This window comes from Cornus florida, unplaced genomic scaffold (genome assembly GCF_030987335.1).
Source record: "Cornus florida cultivar Cherokee Brave unplaced genomic scaffold, ASM3098733v1 CherokeeBrave_3.0.0_Hap2_Chr03, whole genome shotgun sequence".
Taxonomy (NCBI): Eukaryota; Viridiplantae; Streptophyta; class Magnoliopsida; order Cornales; family Cornaceae; genus Cornus; species Cornus florida.
The window spans coordinates 3,271,081-3,287,559 of record NW_026775573.1 but is presented as its reverse complement, the minus strand read 5'-3'; the positions used below and the strand labels follow the sequence as shown (position 1 = coordinate 3,287,559).

General features: G+C 35.4%; 3 protein-coding genes across 3 annotated transcripts; all 3 read left to right on the top strand.

The window, feature by feature from the left end:
• Positions 1-2,718: 2,718 nt before the first annotated feature.
• LOC132299078 (probable carboxylesterase 8) lies at positions 2,719-4,052 on the top strand. Its single transcript, XM_059795527.1, has one exon. It carries the CDS (start codon positions 2,814-2,816, stop codon positions 3,831-3,833), a length of 1,020 nt encoding a protein of 339 aa, XP_059651510.1. The 5' UTR covers positions 2,719-2,813; the 3' UTR covers positions 3,834-4,052.
• Positions 4,053-5,403: 1,351 nt separating this feature from the next.
• Positions 5,404-6,445, top strand: LOC132299077 (probable carboxylesterase 9). The gene has a single exon (XM_059795526.1). The coding sequence runs from the start codon at positions 5,404-5,406 to the stop codon at positions 6,358-6,360; it is 957 nt and encodes a 318-aa protein (XP_059651509.1). The 3' UTR covers positions 6,361-6,445.
• A 2,000-nt stretch (positions 6,446-8,445) lies between these two features.
• Positions 8,446-16,228, top strand: LOC132299074 (UTP:RNA uridylyltransferase 1). The gene is made up of 6 exons (XM_059795524.1): positions 8,446-9,810; positions 11,046-11,414; positions 12,923-13,146; positions 13,238-13,301; positions 15,514-15,710; positions 15,829-16,228. The coding sequence occupies exons 1-6, from the start codon at positions 8,662-8,664 to the stop codon at positions 16,037-16,039; spliced, it is 2,214 nt and encodes a 737-aa protein (XP_059651507.1). The 5' UTR covers positions 8,446-8,661; the 3' UTR covers positions 16,040-16,228.
• The last annotated feature ends 251 nt before the right edge of the window (positions 16,229-16,479 follow it).

Here is a 16,479-nt window from a genome sequence, read left to right as displayed (position 1 = left end):
GGATTCCAAGAAGCACGAAAGAATCTGGATGTTATTGGACAACTTGCAAGTGCAAGCTCGCCTTTACAACTTGCCATTGTAGATTGTTAAAGGTCTTCATAATTTCATAGCATCCTATTGGGCTTTCTATGGCGGAACATAGATTTGAGTAGTACTATTGCATATGTTGATTGTGCTGCTATGTTAGAATATGATTCGAGACGCTCAGTAGGATACAGAAAACACTCATCCATTGCTCATCGTTTTACCCACATTGTTTCTTAGAATATAGCGTGTTGAAGTGTATTACTGTCTCATGGAGTCGATGTGTAATCTACTTACAGATTGCAATGTTTTTAGCAGAACTTTGATGTTTAACATTTTGCACGGTCTTGAACAAAGGTGTCATTTTGAGGAAAGATGCTTAAGGTAGAAGCCATTTTCTTTTGTGTTTACACTTTACAGTGGAGGAAAGAGAAGCAGCAAGTGCAGGTTTAGAGAATCTAACTAGCTAATTTTGTGATGAGCTCTACAATATGCAAATTATATATAAACTATATCATTGCGGTCCTCAAATATGGAATGTGATACAGATGCCTCATGCTTTTCACTTTTACTGGAAAAAAAATGTGATTCTACACAGGAGTGTGACAGCTCTTGTGGGAAATATAAGTCTCAAATCTCAATATCACTTCAGAATCAATTTCGTGAGCTTTAGGTTGGGGCATTGATGTTTGTTTCTTATCTTAGTTGATTCAGCAGAACTTAAAAAGTTGCCTGTTTTTTAGTTGATTCATCAGAGCTTGGTGCTATTTGAAGTAAGCTCAAATTGAGAAGATTTGTCACAGTTTATCATATGAAATTGAGAGGCTCTATATTGTTCTACTGAATCCATAAGCTTTCTTTGTGTTCTCATGGTCTGCAAAAGCTAGAGGTTTTTTCCTTTTTATTTTTATTATTTTGGTTAAAAAATCAGAGGCTTATTAGTTTGCTGCTTAAAAATATTATCTTGATCTTGAAGAACATTTCTAATTTGGATAAATTCCGTGATTATAAACTAGATTTGTGTAAATGTAAGTTACCATGTTGCATGAACACTGAAACAATACGACACGGATATGTCTGACATGCCAAATTTTTAAAAAATAGGACGTGCCAAATTTTTATTAAGTAGGACAAAGGTACACGGCATGGACAATGGTTATATATACATATGATTTTTAAAAATATATATATCTATTGAATAATAAAATTATGTCATTATTGTAATGATTTTTATATCATGTATACCATTATTCTATTACTTTGTCATAGTAGTGTTTTTGTTTTAAATAAACAAATATCATTTTATACTTCACTTGTGATGATATGTATAATTCAAATTTTTCTAAAAGAAAAAATTTGAACACCTTAGAACGTGTTTATATTATTTTCAAGTCTATTAGGATAGATTTGAAATGTCAAGAAAGTGTTAGTCTAAGTATCCGGCATTGTCCGCAAGTATCCCAAAAAAAAAAAAAAAAAAGGTTTATATTTCAGAAATTGAGAAAACGGTATTAAAATAATGTGGTAAGGACCAAATAAAATCTCACTTGTTTGGGTACATTGCTATTTTCTGGCTTATGATTTTCCAGGAAAACAAACAGACCTTCAAAAAATCTACCCACCGCCAGTTTCATAAATGCTCAACTGCAATTCAGGCTGCACGCAGGCAATAAAAGGAGTAGGTGTAGTCGAAATGAATGCAATGGAATGCCTCATTTGAATGATTTTCAGCAGTAAGAAATGACTGTGAACTATAATATTATAATATCAAGAAAGGGTCTTGAGTTTTAATATTTTTGCATATTACCCCTGTTATAAAAATTTATTCTTTTGTATATCTTCATGCTTTAGCAATTCCACTTTATTTTAAATTCCAAAAAAATATATATATAAAAATTCCAAAAAAAAAAAAATTCCATTTTATTTTATAGCTAAAGAAATCTTTAAAGAAAGGTTGTGTATTACGTTATGGACCATTTTATAGCTGCAATTATTATCTAAGCCCACCTTTTTTGTTTGTCCCCAAATCTTCTCTATATGATGAGTGTGTGTTCTTGATCACAGGTTTTTCATTTTGGCAGATAAAATTGTTACACACCATTGATTATATAGTTGTAGCTGTACATGCGAAGGGCATTGCCAAAAATCTTATGCAGCTACCAAAATTATGAGCAGCTACAATAAACCACCTACCATAATTATTTTGGTGCAATGAAATAAAGATTGAATTACTTTACCCAAAAAAGAGTCACCATGGGTCAAGTTTTAACCTATTACCTATATTTTTTATGGAATTAAAATTACAAAATCCTCTTATACTATTAAAATTGTGCATAAAATCAGTAAAATGTTTAAAATCACCCAAACTAAAAAAAAGTTATCAAGTTGACTAAATTAAGAAAAATAACAAAATTGACTTTAATATTTAATATAAATTTAAAATTCTAATAATAATTTAGTAAGCTGAGTGTTTATTCTTTTTTTGACCTAATTAGATAATCACCTCCCAAATTTTAATTCTGCTAGTATGTTTGGAATAAGATGGATATGAAACTGTGTAATTTTAATAATATAAGTATATAGCTGGATAATTGTGAAAAAATAATAATAATAAATTAGCAATAACAGAAAGTTTAAGGACACCAAAGTTAACTAGGTTCACGCTCCATTTACATATAATAATGAAGCACGCACGCCACTCCTCACCACACAACTTTCATGTAGACTTGTGGTTGAAGTCCTCTCTCTCTCTACACTACACCTCTCTCTCTCTCTCTAGACAAATCGCCATGGCTGACCAACAGAACTCCACTGCAACACCCTCCAATTTTGATCCCTACAAGTTCCTCAAAATCGTCCCGAACCCAGATGGCTCTCTCACTAGAGTCGCCCCAATTCCCACTTCACCCGCAACACCAGAAATCACCTCCCCCAATGACTCTCTCTCTAAAGACCTACCCATCAACACCACCACCGGCACCTTCCTCCGCCTCTTCCGGCCCCACCACCACCCTCCGAACACTAAGCTCCCACTCATTTTTTACTTCCACGGAGGTGGGTTCATACTCTTCTCCGCAACTTCTCAACCTTTTCACGAATCATGCGGTCGCATGGCGAATCTCCTCCCAGCTTTAATCCTGTCCGTTGAATACCGTCTCGCTCCCGAACACCGTCTTCCGGCGGCGTATGACGACGCCATGGACGCCATCATGTGGGTCAGATCACAGGCGTTGGGAATCAACGGCTGTGATGATTGGTTGAGCGAGTTAGCTGATTTCTCCCAGTGTTTTCTGATGGGGAGTAGTTCGGGGGGAAATATAGCGTACAATGCAGGTCTGCGCGGGTTGGATGCGGATCTCTCGCCGGTGAAGATCGCGGGGCTGATATTCAATCAGCCCTACTTTGGTGGGGTCCAGAGGACGGAATCGGAGATCAGATTGGTAAACGATAAGATCGTGCCACTGGCAGCGAATGAGCTGATGTGGTCACTTGCATTGCCGAAGGATGCGGATCGGGATCACGAGTATTGTAATCCGATGGTTGGTGGGTCCCAGAGTGAGAAGATCGGACGGTTACCGAGGTGTTTGGTTAGGGGATATGGTGGGGACCCACTGGTTGACAGGCAGAGGGAGTTTGCCAAGATGCTGGAGGCACGTGGGGTGCACGTGGTTACCAAGTTTGTTGATTCAGGCTTCCATGCTGTGGAGCTCTTTGATCCAAACAAAGCTCAAGCTTTATATGACGAAGTCCAGAATTTTGTTCACTCTGCATGTGAGAGTTATGTTGTTGCTCCAAAGTCAACAATGTAACTTTTGCAAACTGCAGTGGACATGTGGTTTAGTCAAATAATGGTTTTATATGAATGGACGGCTACAATCAAAATGAATGTTAATGCAACATCCCATTTAATATACATATACACACACATATATATATATATATATATATAAGTATTTTTATGTATTAATTTGATGTACCTTTATTTGTGTTGGCAACATAATTATGGAATACAAGTATATTTTATGTCCCTTTATTTGTGTTAACATGTACCTTTCTCCATTTTGAACGTATTACTCACATAATCTGCAGGGATGATTGAGTATTTAAAAGGTCTTAAGGGGCGAGTCATATATGAATTTGATTCTTAAAAAACCCAAAATAGTTAAATGATAAATGTAATTTGCTATTGAGACAAACTTAATTGTGTAAGGTCAAACAAATACAATATAAGTTTTTTTGTTCAAATCTTAATGATTTTGATGAGCTCCGATTTAGATCATGTTAATATTACTAATAATAATATAAGTTGCATATATGAATAATAGAATTGGCCATATCAATGCTTTCTCTATTTTTTATATTTTTTATGTCCATTTCACCTATCATTTATAATTTTTTAAAGTAATTTTTAATATTTTTATTACATTTTAATTTTGGTGATCCTCTTTGTTTATTATCTCCTATTACAACTGCTGTTTCTCGTATACAAGCACATCACTAAATCTTTTATGCAAGTGTACAGTTAATTTCTCATAGTTTCATTAGTGATCATATCTCTTCTAATCATTCCACTCATCCCACCTTAACATTCTCTTTTGGGAATCACTAAGTCTTTAAGGCAAGTGTCCAATTAAAGTCCAAACCACTAATTTCTCTCTCACACTTTCATTAATAATCATATCTCTTCTGATCATTTCACTCACCCATCTTAACATTCTCTTTTTCGTTACATGAAAACGTTGTTCTTGTTTCTTTTTAGGGTCACCACGTACTCATGTCCATACTATATGGTGGTCTAATAACGATGGTATAAAATTTTTCTTTGTTATTATTTTATCAAATAATATTTCACTTCTTTGCCTCCATTTTTAAATTAAGATTCCAAGTAACAAAAGAGTTGTCCACATATTGATTCACCCAAATTGCACCCCTAGCCTAGTTAGACTTGGTGATATTTTTCCTTTTCTCTAGACTTCCTACAATGCGTGGTATGCTTTATGTTGAAGTTTAGTCCTCTTTTGGAGTTGGACCCTAACCAATGGTGCAACAAATAACAATATAAGCTAATAAACTGCCCATCAAATCTACCACATTTCGGTAAAACCACAACTCCTTCGGATGAGGAGGACCTTTAATTTTGAATGAAGAGTAAACTTAAAAACATGTATGGTCTCAAACTTTGCAAACCCGATGGTCAAGGGTAGCCCATTGCGTTAAGTACTAGTATATTGCAATTGACTTGGAACATGGCAAAAACTTCTTAACATGGACGTGTGCATGGCTGCATGAAAATACAGCACTCCCAAAACCCTAAATTGAGAACTATTTCATCGCTCATTTTCTTCAATTCCCAACATTGATCGATCATCCATATTAACAATGGCAAAATTTGATGCCTATGAACACCTCCACGTCATCCTCAACTCAGATGGCTCGCTCACTCGCCTTCTTAACATTCCGACGCTGCCAGCAACTAGTGATGAGCAGGCTCCAGGCCAAGCTGTCGTTAGCAAGGACATCGTTCTTGATGCTAACAAGAAAACCTGGCTCAGAATTTTTCGTCCAAACAAACTACCCTCGAATGACAAATCCGTGGTGAGGCTTCCTGTCGTAATTTACTTCCACGGTGGCGGATGGATCGATATCAAGACTGACGCTGTCATGGTCCATGAAAATTGCAACTTGTTCTCTAGTGAGATCCCAGCTATCGTCATATCTGTATCGTATCGTCTCGCTCCTGAAAGTCGGCTTCCGGCCCAGTATGATGACGCGGTTGACGCAATTCAATGGCTGAAGAAACAAGCTATAGATCAAAAGGGTGAGCAATGGCTAAGGGACTATGGAGACTTCTCAAGATGCTACCTGTATGGGACTAGCAATGGTGCTAACATTGCATTCAATGCTGCATTACGAGCTCTTGATCTCAAACTACAGCCTCTAAGGTTTGGAGGGCTTATAATGAACCAACCCATGTTTAGTGGGAGAAATAGAACGAAATCTGAGCTGCAACATGCAACGGACGATATTTTGCCTTTGCCAGCTCTAGATCTCATGTGGGAGCTAGCATTGCCACCAGGGACGGACCGAGACCATAGATATTCTAATCCTATGTTGGATAAACCTTGTAGAGAGAAAATTAAATCTCTGGGAAGGTGTTTGGTGATTGGTTATGGCGATGATATCATGATTGATAGGCAACAAGATTTCGTTCAAATGTTGGTGTTACAAGGGGTGTCTGTGGAAGCTCAGTTCGATAACATTGGATTTCATGGAATAGATTTGGTAGACTCGAGACGAGCCTCTGCTCTTTTGAGCTTCGTTAAAGAATTCATTTGACGATATGTAATATCTTCCATTAGTATTAATTAATTGTTTAGCAATGTAGAAAATATTAGTGGTTATCAAGGAGCTTGATCATTTGGTCGGCTCATGTGAACATTTTGAACATGTTAAAGTATTAGTAATTGTTTTGAGATCATAAGCCATTTTTTTAATTATTTTTTATTTTTTATCTATCGATTTGGAATTCATTAACCGAAAAAAAGTTAAGGATGTTTAATGAAGATTCAGTTTGGACTATATATAATATTCAATGCTTTCTTCATATTTCATAAGATTATCTCCTCCTTATTCTTTTTATTTATTTATTTTGAAAAATCAAGTTAATAGAACTTCAATATTTTATTTCTACTAAATTTTGAATCTAAACATGGGAAATATCATTTAGAGTTATGATGGAGGAGCCAAAAACATACATAATATTCAAATAAAATTAAAAGATAAAATCACATAACCCCCTCTACTAAAATTAAACACCCCTTTGAACTAAAAAAAAACTATCAAGTTATCAAGCTATTAAATTAAAAACTAATAATTATAATTTTAAAATTATAAAAATACCCTTTTTAATTGGGTCTTCTTCCTCTTTTCACCCTCTTTTACTAAAGGTCCCTTTTGTATGGTCTGATAACGGGTCGACACAATCCACCTCGCAATTCCCCGAGATTGACTATTGATGGCTGAAAGAAGAAATTTGAGAAACGGCTTTTGATCGGCCGAAGAAGGTGTTAGAAACAATAAAGATTGATTTGGAAACCGAAAATATCAAAACAAAAGAATTCTGTATCTCTCAAACCAAATTCAATGGCCACCACGGCAACAGGAGGTCGTCTTCGGTGATGACATTAATGGTCGCTATCAGTGACCTCGCTTGTTGATACCACAAATTCGCTCACTTCACAGTGAATCAAGCCATCCTCGAAGCAGTTGCAATTGTGAAGAGGTTTATAAGTTAATTCCAGCTTCAAATAGGGGATTCAGTGGTTGGCGTCGAAGCTCTTTTGTGTTTGGTAGGGTTGATTTGGAGGGATAGGGAGAGAAAAGAAAAGAGAGGACAGTGTAAGTTTGTGTTTGGGTAACTTAAGTGGAGGGATAGGGAGGGATAAGGAGAGATAGGGAGGGATAGCTATCCCTCCTTATCTCTTATTTGCTTTCTCCTCAAAATTGAGAAGATAGGGAGAGATAGTGAGAGAAAGGATAGTGATTTTAGTGGTATTTTGATAATACCAAAATTAGCCTCCACAAATCAATACACAGATTTATTATCCTTTCTTTTCTTTTCTCTCCTCTATCTTATCCAAACAAAAATAACTATCACTTCTTTTCTTTTCTCCCCTGTCTATCCAAACACAAATAAAAATTATTACTATCCTTTCTTTTCTTTTCTCACTAATACTATCCTTTCTTTTCTTTTCTTTTCTCTCATAACTAATACTATCCAAACACACCCTTACATTAACCGGACAACATCAATGATAGTACAGGGGTTATGTGATTTTACCCCTAAAAATATTTTCAATCTGGAGCTTATTTGATTTGTTATAGCTCATTTTGAGTTTAACATCAAGATTAATAATAAAAGTCATTATAAATCAAAACAACCTAAATAAACTAACTATTTATTTTCTATAATGATTTTTTTTTTTTTTTTTTGAAAATTAACTATAAAAAAACTACTTGATTGATTGGTTTGAGAACTGTTTTTTTTTTTTAAATTTAATTAAAAAAAATTTACTTGATTTATAATTATAAAAATAGTTTTTTGTTAAAAAAATTAAAAACAGAAAATAATATAAAAATTTCTCTTGATTCAGTTTTTAAAAATTTAAAGAATTATAAAAAATTGTTATATGAGGATAGTTTTATATTTTTTAAATTTTTAAAAATTATTTTTACAACTACAAGCTAAGCAATTGGTATACTTTAAAGACAAAATAAGCATTACTAAAAAAAAAAAAATTAATAATAATAAATTTGTAAAACTACTTATATAAAAAAACTATTTAGATAAAATATGATGTGTATAGAAAATTTGTGAAAACATTTACGGATTAGTATTTTAAGGAAGCATATTGATGGTTTTGTACTTTACTAGTACTTTGTTTATTCAAAGTCAATTGCTAATAATGAAGCGAACCTAAAAAGATGAAGAACAAAAATCTTCAATTCTAAGTAATCAACCAGGTTTATCATTAGTTTACAGTCCCTCCTAGCTTACTCTCTTCATCACTCTCAATTTTTCTCTCTCTGTACATGTATTAAGTCTCCCACCGTTTTATCTTTCAATCCTCCACCACCATGAAGGGAGGTGGTGGCGAAGCATCGCCGTCGACGCCGGGAAACGGCGGCGACTTTCTCCTTCAATTGCTACGAAATCCACCCCAAATGCCACCACCAAGACCGTCCACGGCCACCGGAGCTTCACCATCTCCACCTCCGCCTCCGCCCCCGACTTTCACCCATGACCCCGCTGTCGCAGCCGTGGGCCCCTCCCTACCCTTCCCGCCATATCAATCCAACGGTCAGGACCTTCCCTACCCTCCTCCTCACAACTTCTTCCTAAGAGGGCTTGCTCAAAACCCTAACCCTAAACCTAACCCTAACCCTAATTGGTCTTCTCCACCTCCGCCCGGGTTTAATAACGCTCATCATCAGCAACCTCTCCAGCTAAATCAACAAGTATTCGGTGATGATCTCCGGAAGCTAGGGTTTTCAGGTATGAACCCTAGACCAATGGTAGCTAATCAGCAGGAGCATAACCTCATTTTTGGTTCGTTACCTTGCCAAATTCGAAACAATGATAATGTTTGGAATGTCAATTCAGCTAATATCGAGGGTTTAATTTCGAAGGAGAGAGAAATGGGTTCGAGGAATAAACGATTGAATGGTTTAGAGTTTGAGTTTCAAAATCCTCTTGATTTTAATCGAAACCCACAAGGGCATCAATTTCAGAATCATGAACAACAGCATGGTTTGAATTATAGGTCAATGGCACCCGAAGTGAGGCAACCGCCACCTGGTTTCGCCAGCAAGCTTAAGGGTGTAGGGAATTGGGAATCTGGTAATAGGAGTAGTAGTTTTGAGCATAATGTGAATAAGGAAAGGGGTCAGCTTGGTGAGCTGAATCATGCTAGTGGTACTTCAAATATTAAGGATGTGAGAGAACGGAGGTTACCTGAGTACGGATTGGGCCCAGGTCTTCCAGCAGGAAGTAATCTTCATTCTGTTTCTGTGTCCGATATTGAAGAATCAATGTTGAAATTGCATGGTGAAGCTGGGGAGAAACCTGGGTATGGGAGGCAGAGTCAGGGCATGACAAGGAGGGATGATGATCGGGGTCGCCTTGAATCAGATGATTACGGTGAACAACTTATTGGTTCCTTAGTACAGGAAGATGAATCAGATGACAAAAATGGTAAAAGGAAACACCAAAATTCTCGAGACAAGGTAAATGCTTTGTCCACACTTTTATTTTTCAAGTGGTTATAAACGAGCTAAAAATAAAGTGATTCATAATTCATAAATGTTTTCAATTATGAATTAATTGAATTTCAATACGACTATTTGGGTTGGTTAAGTTGATTCCTGTTTTGTTATTCTGTTCTTGCTAGGCTAATCACATTCTGTTATATCTTTTCTTAATATCTCAACCTATGTTACTTTTGGTCTTTTCCTTCCCCTAATGCCACTCTAACGGTAGACTGTATTACTTTTCCTGGCTGGTATAATTTTTGGTTTTTGATGTAATGTATGGGTCCTAATTTGTATTCTTGTTTTTTTTTTTCCCCCATGTTCTTGTTAGAAATTTTTAGTTTTTATTTTTTATAAGAATTGAGGGAGTCTTTCTTTTGCTGCAAATATATCTTCTCAAAAGACATGTACATATTTTTGGCTTCTTATTTTCCAGGAATTTTATTTTTTAAGTTTCACTTGAGAGTTTTTTGAACTGGTTAACATTAGATTTAGTTATAATTTATTCTCTCTCTTTTCCAAAAAAGAGAGTCCATATTTGGTTACTATACTCGTATCAAAAAAAAATATTCGGTTACTATACTTGTTAGAATTGTCTTGTCCAGAATGTTGTAATTTACCAGGGAGTTTGGAAGAGTCTAATAATAAAGGTTGATTGTCACAAAACTGGATAAGAGTGAATGGAGATTGAGTTTGGCTACTTTTGGTTTGGATATTCAAACTAATTCTGATTATTAACACATGAATATTCAGTAATCTTCCTAGCACCCTTGACTAATGGGGATCAAAACTGGGTGGTGGCCTCTTTTCAAGTAATGCACACCCTACAATTGGTTGTTTGATTTAATCAGATGACTATATATATTGCTACAACTCTAAATTTTCCTTTCTCTTAGTAAGAAGTTGTTTTCTTCTAGGAAAAATGAAAATTTAGTTTTTGTTTTTAGATTTTTACAAAACAAATGTTGTTTTAGAATTTTGAATTTCTTAGAAATACACTGTGGTTCCTCCAATAAGGGGAAAAAATATCAAAAGCTTTTGAGTGTCTGTTACAAACTATTTCACTATTGCTACTAAAGCTGAAGTTTATGGGAAGTGTTTTTTCCTTTAGAAAGTTTGTGTGTTTGTGTGCTTGAAGGGTTGGATGTTTGTGCATGCAAGTGCTGTGTAAATTTTTTGCCTTACGATTTACCTCTGCTATTTGTGATTAGGACTATAGATCAGATACAAGAGGGCAGCGCATGCTTGGGCAGAGGACGAGGAACTTTAAAAGACTCATTGAATGTCGTACTGACATCCACAGGCTAAATGCTCCTTTTCTTGCAATTTATGAGTCCTTAATACCACCCGAGGAAGAAAAGGCAAAGCAAAAACAATTATTAACAGTGTTGGAGAAACTTGTTAACAAAGAGTGGCCTGAAGCTCGGTTGTATCTTTATGGATCATGTGCTAACTCATTTGGGGTTTCGAAAAGTGACATAGATGTTTGCCTTGCAATTGAGGATGCAGATATTAACAAGTCTGACGTCTTGTTGAAGTTGGCAGATGCACTGCAGTCTGATAATCTTCAGAATGTTCAGGTTCATGATCTTCCCTTCCGATTTAGTGCTGTGTATTAAATTCTGAAAGTTGTCACCTTAAGTTACTATAATTTTACTATTGCAAGTGTGTTATGTCATCGCACTGACTACTGGCAGTGCTTTTCACATTGTGGTTAAAAACAGGAAATACATTAGATTGCCCTTGCCTTCTTGCTGAAATTATGAACTTACCTACTTTACCATGGGTAGTGCACTCAACATTTCAGCACTGAAATCTTTATCAGCTTGAACTTTTGGTGCAAAGATGAAAATATCTTCCTCCAAATAATGGCTGTGGCAACTGTTTCTTGCAAAATCTCCGCCAACTCAACCAGCACAATTATCATTCCCATGGCTCATTTCCCTTTTTGTCATTATGGCCCTGTCTCAACACACATAAGCTCTTCTTCTTATAGATTTTTCCTTCATCTTTAATTTTTATTAAGTGGGTTGTGGAGAGCATAATGGAAACATTATGTTTAGTCAGCCATAGATAGGTCAATGTGCTGTGCACAAATATGGTGTCATGTTTTTGACCCAGACAAAGGGTGTGGACATGGAAACTTCCCCAATTACAGGTGGTCTATTGGTATATGAATATTATTATTTTTACTTCTTAACATAACACACTTTTATTTGTGTTTGACTGTTGTGCTAAACAAAAGAACAATGGAGGGCAACAGAAGGAAAATAAGCACTTCTACAATAAGTCTGGCACAAAACACTTTTTTCAACTTTTTGACATCTTTGTTAATGAACACTCGACGTTGTAAGCTAGATCCACATGAGGCATGTGATGCATGGCAAAAAGAATGCCATTCACTAACTGAATAACTAAACAAAGTGTACTCTTCTACGAGTTTCCAAACAAGTGTGGAATATGGATGAGCTTGAGTGTTAGGCAGACACGTCAGGCTCCCCATTTGTTGAAAGCAACAAGTGTTATTCATATCTAAAAATAAGCCTGATTCAAATTGGATCTGGTTGAACATTTTGTTCCTCATATTTCCATTGTTTATCAAGTTACTCTTTTTATTCATAATAGTAGGAAATCTTACTTTTGTATGTGACAATGATTGTTGAAACCAAACATATCAAGTTGGAGTTGATTTTTGCCCAAGTTTAGAAAAGAATGATTAGAGAAAGGGAGAGATGCAACAATTAGTGTATTATGACCATACCAACTTAAATGATAAGATGATACCCTTAAATTGGTGGAACATTATCAAACAAATTTCAATAAAAAAGATTATTTATTCACTTCTTCTTTTTGGTTGCTTGTCGAAGTGGTTTCATTAGATACTAATTGTAGCTTATGAAGTACCAAAACCAAAAACCCTTGTAATATCTGGTTGAGCCCATAAAGTTGTCTAACAGGGCTATTAAATCATTATGAATGAGATGAAATTTTAGGAGTTCTATTGATCTCTTCAGATATTCTATATCAATAGTTACTCTCTAAAAAGTAATATTTTTTTTATGATTCATCATTTAAGTTTTGTCTACAGGCGCTGACTCGTGCTAGGGTACCCATAGTAAAGCTTATGGATCCCGTGACCGGAATATCTTGCGATATATGCATAAACAATGTATTGGCGGTTGTGAATACAAAGCTCCTCCAAAATTATGCACAAATAGATGAGCGGCTGCGACAGTTAGCATTTATTGTGAAACATTGGGCCAAAGCAAGAGCAGTGAATGAGACTTACCGAGGAACACTATCTAGCTATGCGTGAGTTTGCTAAGTTGATTTAGAGAAGTTTGTATGTTTGTTTTTCCTACCTATAATGAATTTTTTTCAACTAATAACATATTTCTTTCAGGTATGTTTTGATGTGCATTCATTTCTTACAACAGTGTAAACCCGCCATCCTTCCATGTTTACAGGTGTGTGTCATTTGTTTATATAAATCCGTAAATGACCAGTTTTTTGTGATAATGGTTTATGTTTTTTTACATAAAATACTTGAGATGCATTATGTGAGGATATGATAATGGTTCTCAGTTAGAGCACATGGTCCCATTTATAGACTTCCCCATTACTCTCTAGATACTTCTGCATAATTGTCCTACATATTTACACTCTACACAACTCTCTACTCCTCTAAAATATTCTACAATCTAATAGGTTCTACCAATTCACCAACATTGTATAATATTCCAATTATCTCTAACACTCCACAATCTAATGGAAAACTCTAGAACTCCACTCTTCTCGTACCATGTAGAAGCCAAGTAGTGTCCTCAATGCTTGTGTGTCCCTTGTGTGGCGAACCTACAACAAAATAGGTGGGGCATGACAATGTGCTACCATATCTTCCCTGACTATCTCAACCCATGCTAGTTTTGGTCTTCCCCTAGCATTACCCTTGGGAAGGACTTCAATTGGGTATTAAAAAACTCTTAAATATAAGTTTTTCTTAGTTTGGTTTAGTGACTTAGCGAATTCTTTTAATACAATCCTTAAATGACAAACTCCACTACTGATGTATAATTTGTTTGCTCAGCTATACTGAGCTTTTTTAGTTTGATTAATAAATTTGCCATTATTATTATTTTTTTTTTGTATTTGAAGAGAAACTAATATCATACCATAAAAGTTTTAACTTCATTTTTGTAATCTTAGTATTATTACAGGAATCATTTTCATTATTGTTATTGAGTCGGTTTATGAAAACTGGGGACAGAAAAGTAAAGGGGTTTATTAAATTTTTGGAAAAATCTTTCATCCCAAATCTGTTTCACCAAATGCAGGGGTGGAGAACCTCTTGAATCATGCTGGGAGCTCTGAATTTTAGCTTGCTCAGATTGATATTTTAATAATCTTTCACTTATAAAAGATATACAAATATATAAATTGATAAATCTGTTGGCATGCCGAAATGTTTGGTTAATGTTTTATACCATGTATAATGAATATCTAGAACATGCTCATACTACACTATTTCTTCCCCATTTTGGTGTGTCAGACTTATTAATTTAGATTTTCTTTATGATAGCAATCTCAAAAGGTGTATTACCTCTATTTTTTTTTTTTTTTTTCCTTTCCCCTAGGCGAAGTGGATTTTTTTTATAATAAATATAACAATAGTGTACAAGAAAACAAGTAGAGGCATACCCCTACTAATACAAAGCCAACATAGTCTAGAGCAAGCAGAACTGGACTAAGAGAAGAAAACCAACCTCAGTGGATGTTAGACAAAACACGTAAATCTGGGAACAATAGACCAGAAATATTGAGCACCTCCCAACAAATCAATTCAGCCACTTCTTCAGTAGCTCTACATTTTCCTTTATGCATCCTAAGATTTCTCTCATTCCAAATATACCAAATGGTAGTTGAAAAAAGTCTTCTAGCAAACTTCCTAGCTGAAGCAGCCCCTTGCAGGTTCATAAACCACTCAGCCAGTTGCAACAAAGTAGAACACCCTGAATAATTCCAAGTAAATAAATTTGAGAACCACCTCCAAACACATGCAGCAAACTCACAGCAGACAAATAGATGGTCCCTCATATCAGCATCTGCAAAGCAATTGTGACACACATGGGAAGGCATAAACCCCTGTTTCTCAATTAGCCAGAGATGGGAGTTTGTTATGAAACATTAAACAGCAAGTAATTTCCACTCTAGGTCTAGAGCCATTCCAACAGAGAGGAAGCCAATGCACAGTAGAATAAGATCTATTCAGAGCAGCCAGTCTTCTTAAAAGATAAATCACCACTATACCACAAAACAGAATCCTCACCCCCATGAATCGGGATTGACAAAGTGAATTTCCTCAACTGCTGCAACCTAGATGCAGAAGAATGAGGATATACCCATGTATCATTATCAATCAAGCTGCTTAAAGTAGCACTTATGGGAATGTTCAAGTCTCTACATATTCTAAGTGAACCTTTGAAATATTGTTTGACCCTGACATCATGCATCCTTAAAAAGACTAATTGAAGTGCCAATTCCAACTCTAAACGAAATATGATTTACCATGAAATCTCTAACAGCTACCATACTCCCCCAGATACATGTATTGTACATTATTTCTTTCAATGGCTGTGCTTGGCTTTCCTTTTGATCCATTCTTTGCTATTATTTTCTCAGGAAATGGAGAGAACCTACGTTGTTACGGTAGAAAATGTTGAATGTGCTTATTTTGATCAAGTTGAGAAACTTCGTAATTTTGGATGCCGTAATAGGGAAAGCATTGCTCAATTGGTATGGGCATTCTTTAATTATTGGGCATATATTCATGATTATACAAATGATGTTATATCAGTTCGAACAGGAAGCATCCTAAGGTAAGATGTTCATTTTACGTCAGAATGAATTGTTCTTCAATTATAAATATGAATTTGATGTGTGTAAAACTTTAATTTGATCCACTACTAGCCTTAATGTGTGTATGTTTATATAAAGCAAGCGAGCCAAAGATTGGACAAGGAGAATCGGGAATGAGCGCCATTTGATATGCATAGAGGATCCCTTTGAAATATCTCATGACCTGGGTCGAGTAGTGGACAAGTTTAGCATCAGAGTCTTGAGGGAAGAATTTGAACGGGCTGCTGAAATTATGCAGTATGATCCTAATCCTTGTGTGACACTCTTTGAACCTTATTTTCATAATTGAGTTGCCCTGCCTTTTTTTTGCTTGAGCATGATAATGCTGTAATTATGGTATTTTTTGTCAGCTTGTAAATTTGTTGTCACTACCTTTCTTGCTTATGCTTTGTTTGTAATAGTATTTAAAGATTTTGACTTTAAATCTGAATATCGCAGTTGTAAATAACTGTTTTATAGAGTATTGCTGTTCTTAATCCTTCACTGCCATTCTATTTTTTCCTTCCTTCTTCAATGACTTGGCTACTAAATTAGAGAGCAAACACCCTCTGCTTGCCTATACCCCTGTTACATAGATGAAAGCAGGCTTTTGAACTCAATGCCTTCATATAAAATTTCAAAATCGATGCCTTCATATTTGGAAATTTTCATGTGAAGGTTAAGATGTAACGAAAAATAAGCAATACTTTTACTTTCCGAAGAAAAATAATAATAATAAAAAAAAGCAAT

What these genes read in the sequence shown, in the direction of transcription:
- LOC132299078 (XM_059795527.1), top strand. Translation starts at nt 2,814, where the DNA reads ATGGCTGACCAACAGAACTCCACTGCAACACCCTCCAATTTTGATCCC.
- LOC132299077 (XM_059795526.1), top strand. Translation starts at nt 5,404, where the DNA reads ATGGCAAAATTTGATGCCTATGAACACCTCCACGTCATCCTCAACTCA.
- LOC132299074 (XM_059795524.1), top strand. Translation starts at nt 8,662, where the DNA reads ATGAAGGGAGGTGGTGGCGAAGCATCGCCGTCGACGCCGGGAAACGGC. An exon ending in ACCAAAATTCTCGAGACAAG is followed by an intron (nt 9,811 to 11,045) that starts GTAAATGCTTTG and finishes ATTTGTGATTAG; the next exon opens with GACTATAGATCAGATACAAG. An exon ending in CCATCCTTCCATGTTTACAG is followed by an intron (nt 13,302 to 15,513) that starts GTGTGTGTCATT and finishes TTATTTTCTCAG; the next exon opens with GAAATGGAGAGAACCTACGT.